The 11,513-nt window shown below is 41.1% G+C and overlaps 1 protein-coding gene across 3 annotated transcripts; it reads left to right on the top strand.

The window, feature by feature from the left end:
* The first annotated feature begins 797 nt into the window (after positions 1-797).
* On the top strand, positions 798-11,387 carry leng1 (leukocyte receptor cluster (LRC) member 1). Of its 3 annotated transcripts, XM_054783105.1 has the most exons (6): positions 816-920; positions 1,084-1,107; positions 1,372-1,557; positions 5,028-5,210; positions 5,301-5,605; positions 7,165-11,387. In XM_054783105.1, the coding sequence occupies exons 3-6, from the start codon at positions 1,426-1,428 to the stop codon at positions 7,382-7,384; spliced, it is 840 nt and encodes a 279-aa protein (XP_054639080.1). In that variant the 5' UTR covers positions 816-920; positions 1,084-1,107; positions 1,372-1,425; the 3' UTR covers positions 7,385-11,387. The 3 variants fall into 3 exon arrangements, with proteins under 3 accessions (XP_054639081.1, XP_054639080.1, XP_054639079.1); XM_054783106.1 differs by lacking the exon at positions 1,084-1,107 and having other exon boundaries at positions 798-920; XM_054783104.1 differs by lacking the exon at positions 816-920 and having other exon boundaries at positions 947-1,107.
* Positions 11,388-11,513: the final 126 nt, after the last annotated feature.

Here is an 11,513-nt window from a genome sequence, read left to right as displayed (position 1 = left end):
AGGACTTCTTCAGGGAGAAGAACATCACTCTTTTGGACCATCCTGCATGTTCCCCTCGTTTCAATCCCATAGAGAACATTTGGGGATGGATGGCAAGGGAAGTTTATAAAAATGGCCATCAGTTCCAGACAGTTGATGGCCTTGGTGAAGCCATCTTCACCACTTGGAGCAATGTTCCCACTAGCCTCCTGGAAACACGCGCATCAAGCATGCACAAACCCATTTTTGAAGTGATTAACAAGAACGGTGGAGCTACTCATCCTCGTCCTACTGACAACATTTTTTGTTCTGGTTTGGAGAGTTTTTTGTTATTTTTTGAGCAATGTTTTTTTGATCAGCTGATAAACAGCCTATTTCAGTTTAATTGTTGTTTTCAATAAATTACTTTTTCAATATTTTTTTTTTTTATCTCACTCCCCCTTCTTGTTTTTGCATATTGTAGCTCTACTTAAAACCTCATTAAGATCCAAATGTGCAAAATGCAAATTCTAGAAAAAAAAAAAATATATATATATATATATATATATATATATATATATATATATATATCATTTCAACGCTGCGCATACATTTATTTTACACTCAGCTGAGAGTTAGTGAATAATGTATACAGTGTTGTGCGCCTAGCCCCGCCCACCTGTCTTGCTTACCATCATGGCGGACATTCTGCTGCATGCGTTTGACAGAGGCTATCGACATGTTTGTTTATTTATTTATTTATATTTTGATTTATTTATTTATTTATTTTTATCGACATGTCTATCCATTTCGAGTCGTTGCTGTCAATGACGTTAGATGTCTACTTCCGGTGTGTGTCTTCCGGTGGCTAATCAGCAGAAGCGGCTCACCTCCCAAGTTTATATGTGTATTAAACGCGATTTTTTGTGATAAATGACGTCAACTAGACGGCCATTTAAGAGGTAAATGTATTTTTAAAAAACTGCTGAAACAGGAAATATATAAGACAAAAAAGAAACAAATGTTCTTCTTTCATAATTGTACAATAATACCGTCTAGTGTTCAGTAGTTGTACTTGCAATAACGTTCGATATTTACTTCCGGTTTGTGTCTTTTGGTGGCTAGCCACCGCCAGCAACTCATCTCAAAGTAAGTTACTTTGAACCCTTTTAGCTTTTCTCGCAGTATTGGTGTATTAAACATGTTTTGTGTGTGCTAAAGGGTGTTAACTAGACGTTAATCTGAGAGGTCAAAATGTAAAAATAGTTCATATCGCGCAACAGAAGAGTACGCTAGCTTCCACCAGGAGCGAGCGACCACCCAAAACAAAGCTCGTGTCTGAATGTTAGGATGTTAGTTGATGCTTCTCGTTGACTTTGTGATCAAACGTCGTTGTTTCTGTTCATTTTCAAGGCTGTAGTCGATGTTCAACTACCGTGGTTAGCGCAGCAGCCTTGGAGGACAACGATGAACATTCTCCCCAAGAAGAGCTGGCACGTCCGTAACAAGGACAACGTCGCCCGCGTGAGGAGAGATGAAGCTCAGGCAGCTGAGGAGGAACGTGAGGCCAAGCGGCGAGTGGAACGGGCAGAACAAGAGGTGATTTTTGTTTCTTTGAGCAATGCTTATGATTCCACTCACCCAAAAAGACAAGGAAAAACAAAACCCATCACAGGTGCTGGATATAATGATTGACATGCCATTGAAGGAAGAATAAATGACTGACCATTGAGAACTGCCAAGTCGCTGCTTGTGTGTGTTCATGATTGACATGTAGACTGACCAATGAGGACTGGGTCACGCAGGGACTACTCATGGGTACCACATATAATGACTCACATGTAGACTGACCAATGAGGAGTGAGTGATGTACGGGACTCGTCACTGGTGGTGTGCGTAATGAATGACCTGTACAAAGAGTGAGTTATATATTCAGCGAGCCATCAGGACCCGGTTGTTCAAAACTCGGTTATTTTAACCACTGGTTAACCCCTGACGGCATTAGCTAACCGGCCAAATATGCGTTGTTCAAAACATGGTTAGTCACGTCGTTAGTGTTGGAGATGAAATTCTCGAGAACCTACTAAAGGTCAAAAGGGCCACTTTAGAAAATTAATTAAGCCAATTTCACCTCTCCCTAACGTGTTCGTTAATCTCCAGTTATGAGGAGGAAAGAAGACTCACACACCGTTATTAGATTTACAGAATGTATTGAAAAATAAGTCAGACAGCATATCTTTTGCAGCTCAAAGCTCCGGACTGTGTCTCTTCCCATGGACGCCTTCCGCCTCTTCTCCGAAGGAAGAGATACATGTCCCGATCGATGGTCCCCTCTACCTTTTTCTAATTGTTTTCCTCAGACCATTGGCGCCAGTCTCTCCAAAGATAACTTTCTCCCAGATTCTTTGAAGAAGTTGTGTGACGCCAACAGGTGATAGTCGGAACCTTTGCTGAGTTGTTGACACTTTTGTTGCGCAACATCACACCCCAGTCTGTCTCAAGGGTTATTGACTTGTTTATGTTCCCATATCTGGCTGCTGGTCCCGGTTGGCCTTCACTATGTGTGAGCCTTCACTATTTCTGTTCAACCTTTGACACACTGATAGAGTTGTCCATCTACTCAGATAATTGTTTAATGAAGCATTATTTCTATAAGCTACTTGTAGTCACTCACTCAGTTAATCATAAAACAGTTATATTTATACTGTACTTATATTAAGGCACTCAGTTAATAATTCAATCAATAAACATCAATGCAAACAGTTATTGTAAAATCTACTTGTAATAAATATTTACTCACTCAGCTAACAAGCAAAAAAAACTGCTAGCGAAAAGATTTAACAAATTAAAAAAAGAAATATTTTAGTTAAATATATTATTATATATAAATATATTAGTAATTAAAGAAAGCAATATTTAACATAGTTTCCAGCTTTACAGCAAAATGAACCTCCGGCCCTACGCTGGATACCGGAACTACTTAACCAGCCTTCAAAGTAAAAGCCCAGATACGCTTCACTTAAAATGTTCAAATTGCATTCTGCAACAAATGAAGCTAAACGTCTTATGAATTAAAACATGCGAGCAATTTATTAACGACACAATTAAATAAAAATGTTTTTGGTTAAACATATTTTGCTCAGCACAAGTTGTTATAGTTTGGAAAAATATGGAAAGTTGGCTTTCCTTCAGAGTAAGAGTCTTAGGGTTCAACCTAACATTGGTGCCAAGATGATAATACGTATAATAGCTATTCATGTCTCAACAACACATGAGCAATATTTATCAAATGTATGTTTGATTTTTTTATGGTTCCGCAAGTGCACAGAGCACAGAAGACTATGTACAACATCAGCCACGCTATACTTGCAATTCCTCTGGAAAGCTTTAAAAATATTGTAGCTATCAAATTGCAAGCTCATAAGAATACAATCTTGTGACGCCAATACAGCCTCAAATAGCTCTATGTACAATTATTCCATCAAAATAGTTGTTTGCAAGCTTAACACGGTTCAGTAAAATAGTTTCCCTTTAAAATCTAGGCAGTTAAAAGCATGTTTTTCTGTCTTGCAGATATAAATAATTTGTCACATGCTGAAAAGCTGCAGTGTACAGTAAAGTGTGAAGTAATGCACAACCGAGACATCAGCAATGCATGTAAGGAGACATGACAGCATGGCATCCTGGAAGCGGAGCTAGCCGCAAACTCCATCTTGAGAGTTAACCACCTGTTGAAATGTTAGCAGCCATCCTTAGTCTTTAACTGAGTTTTGGACAACAAGATAACGGTGCAGTTAAAGCGTCTGTGTAGGCTCTCAGTCAGACAGGAGTTTTCCATCGAGGGAAAGGCTTCTTGAGACGTCATCTGTACTTCTGTGAAGAAGGTGTCGGACGTTTCGCTCCTCATCCGAAGAGCTTCGTCAGCGAACTAATAAGTGCTGGTAGCCTAGGCCTTAAATACAGTAAGAGTGGGTGGAATTGGTGTGCCAACACCCTCCTCCTATTGGTTCCTTACACTAAGCCTGGGCGGAGTAGTGGTATAATCCTCTCCTGCTATTAACACCTCCGATAAAAGGGAAGTGTCGCTCCCTGAGTTGGGTATGAAAGACTCTGATACTGGCTCGTTAACCGCCAGCCGGCTAACTCAGTTGGTAGCACCAAAGGTTACGGTGCAGGGGATCGGGGTTCAAGTCCCAGGCAGGGCCGACTAACATGTGATAGGGAGTTGCTTTCCCAGTTGGCGATTGATGTGGCACAATATAAGTAAGGACACCCCCTCAACATTAATTACAGAACAATAGATGCTAACGAGCCAGTATCAGAGTCGTTCATACCCAACTCAGGGAGCGACACTTCCCTTTTATCGGAGGTGCTAATGGCAGGAGAGGATTAGACCACTACTCCGCCCAGTCTTAGTGTAAGGACCCAATAGGAGGAGGCTGTTGGCACACCAATTCCGCCCACTCTTACTGTATTTAAGGCCTAGGCTACCAGCACTTATTAGTTCGCTGACGAAGCTCTTCGGATGAGGAGCGAAACGTCCGACACCTTCTTCACTGAAGTACAGATGACGTCTCAAGAAGCCTTTCCCTCGGTGCAGTTAAAGTTAACGGTCAGTTAAGTCTACTTAACCAGAGTTTTGAACAACCCGGCCCAGTTCTCTATTTTATGAATGACTTTTAGACTGACCAATGAGGAGCGAGTGATGCAAGCAACTAACCATAGGTACTACATGTCATGATTGACATGTACACTGAGCAATGTAAGGTGTGGGACGGAAGTAATACGGCATGTAATGATTGACATATTGACTGACCAGTGACAAAAGAGATGCACTATAAGTGACTAATCATTGGTACTACAGGCAATGATTGGTGATTGATGGCATGGAGACTGAACAGTAAAGAGTGCATTATGTATTTAGTGCTGCATGGACATTGCATAGTATAAATGCAAGCAGGCTGAGGTAAAATGGCATCAAAACAGAGGAGTTCCTGTTTACACCTGAGCTTGTAATAGTTCATTTAGCAATGTAACACTGCCATTTTATCTGATTCTCTGCATCTCAGGCTCGTACAGAGTACCTGCGAAGAAAAGCAAGAGCAGCAATCCAAGCAGGAGGAGGAGGACGCGGGGATGACAAAGATGCGGAACAGAGTGGCGCTTTGGAGCATCTCAACCTTTTCCCTCTTGAGGACTCCATGGAGAAGAAGGGCAACGAGGAGTATCTCAAAGAGAAGAAAGAAGAGAAGGTGCTGCTACTACTATGTCCCCTCTTGCCAATATTTTGATGAGTCACTGTCATCTTCAAGCACAGATGTGTGACAAATGTGTCTTTCCAGGAGAAACAGGAGCGCGCCATCGGCTTACTGGTGTCTCTCGGACCCCAGCCCGGGACCGAGGTGACTCCCTGGTACATGAAAACGGGCCTGGAGAAGGAAGAAGAGAAGAAGGACAAGGAGAAAGAAAAGGAGAAGAAGAAAGAGATAAGTGAGGAGGAGAGGGAGAGGAAAGATCGCAGGCTGAAGGATAGTTTGGACCCACTGAAAGACATGAAGCAAGCTTTAGGTGAGACGGGCACGAAGGCGCACAAGAGCAAGAAAAAGGACAAGAAAGACAAAGGGGAGAAGAGGAGCAGTGGGGAAAGGTAATAAAACCAGTTTTTTATGTTAATAAAGGTTTTTCATTAACTTATTCAATCCCAGCCATTAAATATAAGAGCACACAGAATATTGTGTAGTATGGTTATATAAACACTGAACCTACCAAGACAAAGATTACATTGCGGTCTTTCATCTGAAAAAACAAGGTTGTTTCTACCTTTTTCTGTTCTTTAGTAATCAGCAGTAGAACATAGTAAAGTTTCAGGAAAATATCAGTTCCTGACTAGAAAAGGGAGAAAACCAGCTTCATTTCAAGCATAACTTTCACTTTGACACTAATATTGTTTGCTTTTGTGACAGCTGAAACATCTAAACAAATATACCAACATAACAACACAAAAAGGGATTGTTTTACATCAAAATAATTTATTTACAAATATAACACCATCAATTATTTACAGTTTTCACATTTATAACTGAACTGTGTGTGCACATTGCGTGTACGTGCATGTGTTAAAATTTCCCCACAATGCGTACGTAACCTTCTGCACACTACACTCCTCCACGCTCTCTCACCCCCTCCTTCCTGTCATGTGTGATTTGTCCGTTAACATGATCCCTGCCGAGCTCTCATCAAATGCTCTTATCAAATGCCACCTTGTGGCCTTTTTTATGGCTTAAATTTGCTCTGAAGTTTTAATGCATTAGTGGAGAGGTGCATCATTACCTCTATTTGCGTCTTGCTCAAAAACAAACGTAAAAGACGTATGAATACGTTGTTGGGATTGGGCTGTCATGATTATAAAAACTAATAACTACGTCTTTGGTATTCTTTAATTATTTAATTCATTTATTAATTGGAAACATTTGTGTTCATTCCTTTTTATTTGTATATGAAATACATGCAGCCTTTCCTTCTGCAGGAAAAGTTCTGATACGTTGTTGTAAAAGTCTGATCACCTCCTGGCGAGTTCATTCATTCAATACAAATTCATACAAATACCTTGAATGCGTTTGATTTTATGCTGGCTAGTGCTAGCCGAAACAAAAAAACGTTGGCTTTTACTTTGTGGAAAGATGTCAGTGACAAACAAACAAATTTAAATATTAGTCAATTCTCCTTCAGCAGAATTGAAAGCTCCCATTTATCACAGCAAGTCTTCCAGGCCCTGAGGCAGCAAAACAGCCCCAGGCCATCACACTACCACCACCATATTTTACTGTTGCTATGATGATGCAAACACTTTTTCACACCACTGTAGACATCAGTGCATAATAACGCACCACATTTCACTGCCTTTAACCGTAATGGCGTCCTACCATTTGAAATAGTAATGAATTACAATACCCGTTACTGGAAAACAATAACAGTGTTAGTAATACCTTTATTTTTAACGCTGTTACTTCCAACACTGGATAAAATATCATATGAAAACAGAAGAATCAAAATAAAATGTGCCCCAATGGAGGAAATGCACGTCAACATGATTCTTCTCATGTCTTTGGCCCAAATCACAAGTAAATGCTGTAGCAATGGCGAGTGTTCCACTGTACTAAGTGAAATATTCCGCCCATGTAACCAAAGCGTGTGTGCTGTCTTTAGCTCCATACAGAGACTTCGAACAGAGCGCTTGCAGAGGGAGGCTGAGGAGCGGCGGCGAGCCCAGTCCCTGCTGGCTCAGCGTAATGGCAAGGACAAGGAGTCGGGCAGGGAGCTGAACGAGCGCGAGAGGCCGTACAACAGCGCCTACTTCCCAGAACTGGCTCGCAAGCGACAGAGGCGGGACAGGGACAGCTGGAGAGATGAGATTTTGAAATCCTAAACTTTTTTTTTTTGTTAGTTGGTTAGTGTCAAAACCTGGTGCACAATTTATGGCTGAAACATAGTTTTGTTTTGTTTTACCCTAAAGAGGAGGGTTCACCAGGCAGGAAGTTCGAGAGCATCACTGATGTTGCTACTTGTTATTACCGTAATTAGCAGTGCACCATGCTGGGCCAGGTGACATGTTCCATTCCAAGGTCATTCAACAAGATGTCAGGTCTTTTAAAGAGAAGGATCAAGACTGCAAGACAGTGCAACTTTTCTGGTTACTGGTTGGGCTACTGTTTATGTTTAATCTTTTGTGTGCAACGTCTTTTTGTGTACTAAATATCTCATGTCACGACGTGGAAACATGCGGCTTATCGACAGGCTGTATCTGTTTTTCTCTTTAAATTTAGAGTTTGCTGTACCGTTGTGCTCTGTAGTCTGCAAATTACGGTACTGTTTAAAATTAATTAGGGATGCCATCCATCCATCCATTTTCAAGACCGCTTCTCCTCATTAGAGTCGCGGGGGCATGCTGGAGCCTATCCCAGCTGACTTTGGGCGAGGATTAGGGATGCATGATATACTGTATATTTTTTCAAGCCAATACAGATAGCTTCCTGCTTCTCGTGACTGATACTGATAACTTTTTATCCCTATAATTAAGTATAGTTTGTGTACACCTGCAGGTAAGAATGACTCAAACTAACTTTAGATGTGTCCAAATATTAGAACATATTTGATCAAATACTCTTACCTTCACCTTCTTCACAGAAGTACAGATGACATCTCAAGAAGCCTTTTCCTCGATGGACAACTCCTGTACGACTGAGAGCCTACACAGACGCAAATACTCTTAACAAAACATTTTTAAAAAGCACAGACTCAGAAGTACAAACCGTGACCTGGAGTGGCCCGTTCTGACAAAGCTGGTGTTTCGGGAGACTGGTGGCGTTTTGGTGTGTTGAGGGTTGATGGGTTAGTTTTCTGTCATTGGAAAGTGTTTGGTGCAGCTGGCGCACCAGGTGCCTGGCATCGTGGGGAAGTCCCACACGATCCATGCAGTGTTTGTTTACGGCATGTCACACGGAGGAGAAAAGGAGCACTTCATTGGCTCACGCGAACCCACCTACAGCACAGTTTGGGTATTGTCGTGTAAACCCGCCTGTTCTTCACATTCCCCTGCCAGGGCTTGAACACAGGACCTTCGTAATGGGGATCGAGAGCGCTAACCGCTTGGCCAAAAGACCGGACTGTCGCCCAAGCATTCAGCGCAGCTCTTGAGGCTGAGGGAGTGAAGTTATACCAACTCATACTTGCACAGCCGCCCTGGCTGGCATCCGTTACACTCGCCTCATTGGAGTGTTTTTTATTTTTTCTTATTGAAGCTATTTTTAAAGTTTAGGCTATTTAGGATATTTGTTAATATTATGAAAAAATGTATTATTTTAAAATTCAGTTCAAAACCTCTCCAAGCAACAATAATAAACATATTGTTAATGTAAAAAAAAAATATTTTACATTTTTAATTGAATTTCTGTAGATTGTACCAAATGTAGCACAAAGGTATAAGGTGTCCCACTCAGTAGGGAAAGTACACTGCATCAGCACATCCTGTATAGAAAGAGATTTACATTTACTGCTGAACATTAGAATGAAATACATTCCTGATGAACGTTTTAAGAGCTGTTCAAAAATGGCAAGAATGTACATTTTGTACTGATGTATCTTAAGGAGGTTCTACAGAGAGCTTCAAAATGCAAAAAGATGAAATGAGAGTGCTACCAAAACATTATGAGAGAGAGCAATTTATTGCAAAGGAGCATTCAAGTGAAATAGGCTGTTCATCAGCTGGTCAAAAGTTTAAGACTAGAGATCAAAGAAAACCCTGAAATCCCCCTAAAATAGAAATAAAATGTAGAAAAAAGGAGTGAGTGATGAGTCGCTAGTGAAAATGTTGCTCCAGGTGGTGAAGATGGCTTCACGGAGGGCATCCACTGTCTGGAACTGATGGCCATTTTTGTAAAACCATCCCCAAATGTTCTCCATTGGATTTACATAGATGAGGGGAACACACAGGATGGTCCAAAAGAGTGAGCTTATTCCTCTGGAAGAAGTCCTTTGTGAAGTGTTGTCCTGTTAAAAAAGCCAGTCGTCACCACACAGACAAGGCCTTCAGTCATGAGGGATGGCCCCAGCAACATGCAACATCTCCACATAGTCGGCTGCCGTTTCACGCCCCCTGCACGACCTGAAGCTCCATTGCTCCATTGAAGGACCATGATGGCGCCCCCTCCACTGTGCCGTGTGGAAAACATCTCAGGTGGAATCTCCTTTTTTTTCTCATCAGAGAATAAAGCTTTCTTCACCTTTCCCATGTTTGGTGCTCTCCGGTGAATTTCAAACAAGCAGTTTTGTGGTGTTGTGGGAGACGAGGCCTTTGAGGACTAAAAAAAAACAGTGTTAGTAACACTGATTGTTTTCCAGTATACTATTTCAAATGTTACATTGTTACCATTACCGGCAGTGATGTGTCACGTTATTATAAACTGATATCTACTATATGTATATATCAACAATCTCAATTCTTTTACATATTTGAAGGTTTTTCCAAAAAAGTAACTCAATAATTACTTTCCCTGGTAACTTAACGTAAAGTAATTAGTAAGTTTAATGAATAACTTTTTTTTTTAAGTAATTGCCCAACACAGGTCACAAACATGCCAGCTAAAATGTGAGGGGTGTACTCACTATTAATACTGTATATAAATACTGTATATACAGTGGTGTGAAAAATTGTTTTCCCCCTCCCTAATGTCTTATGTTTTTGCATGTTTGTCACACTTACATCAAACACATGTAAATATTAGTCAGTGACAACACAACTGAACACAAAATGCAGTTTTAAAAAATGAAACTTTTTATTTTTAAGGGAGAAAAAAATCAAAACCTACATGACCCTGTGTGAAAAAGTGATTGCCCCCCCTGTTAAAACATAACTGAGATGAATTGAGATCTATCAGTGTGGAAAAGGTTATAAAGCCATTTCTTAAGCTTTGGGACTCCAGCCAACCACAGTGAGAGCCATTATCCACAAATGGCCAAAACATGGAACAGTGGTGAACCTTCCCAGGAGTGGCCGGCCAACCAAAATGACCCCAAGAGCGCAGTGACGACTCAGCCGAGAGGTCACAAAAGACCCCACAACAACATCCAAAGAAGTGCAGGCCTCACTTGCCTCAGTTAAGGTCAGTGTTCATGACTCCACCATAAGAAAGACACTGGACAAAAACGGCCAGCATGGCAGAGTTCCAAGACCAAAACCACTGCTGAACAAAAACAACATTAAGGCTCATCTCAGTTTTGCCAGAAAACATCTTGATGACCCCAAGACCTTTGGGAAAATACTCTGTGGTCTGACGAGACAAAAGTTGAACTTTTTGGAAGGTGTGTGTCCCATTACATCTGGCGTAAAAGTAACACCACATTTCAGAAAAAGAACATCATAGCAACAGTAAAATATGGTGGTGGTAGTGTGATGGTCTTCAGGACCTGGAAGACTTGCTGTGATGAATGGAAGCATGAATTGTGCTGAAGGAGAATGTCCGGCCATCTGTTGGTGACCTCAAGCTGAAAGCAACTTGGGTTCTGCAGCAGGACAATGATCCAAAACACACCAGCAAGTCCACCTCTGAATGGATGAAGACTTTGGAGTGGTCTAGTCCAAGTCCTGACCTGAATCCTATTGAGATGCTGTGGCATGACCTTAACAAGGAAAAGCCTCCAATGTGGCTGAATGACAACAATTGTGCAAAATTCCTCCCCAGTGCTGTAAGAGACTCATTGCAAGTTATCACAAACGCTTGATTGCAGTTGTTGCTGCTAAGGGGGCCCAACCACTTATTAGCTTTAGGGGGCCATCACTTTTTCACACAGGGACATGTAGCTTTGGAGTTTTTTTGTCCCTTCATAAAAACTTTCATTTAAAAACTGCATCAGGTGTTCAGTTGTGTTGTCATTGACTAATATTTACATTTGTTTGATGATCTGAAACATTGAAGTGTGACAAACATGCAAAAAAAAAAAAACATCAGGAAGGGGGCAACACTTTTCACACCACTGTATATTTGTATATTTTTCAACCT

The sequence above is a fragment of the Dunckerocampus dactyliophorus genome, chromosome 7 (assembly GCF_027744805.1).
Source record: "Dunckerocampus dactyliophorus isolate RoL2022-P2 chromosome 7, RoL_Ddac_1.1, whole genome shotgun sequence".
NCBI lineage: Eukaryota > Metazoa > Chordata > Actinopteri > Syngnathiformes > Syngnathidae > Dunckerocampus > Dunckerocampus dactyliophorus.
Note: the sequence above shows the minus strand (reverse complement) of the source record. Positions and strands in the feature narration are given on the sequence as shown.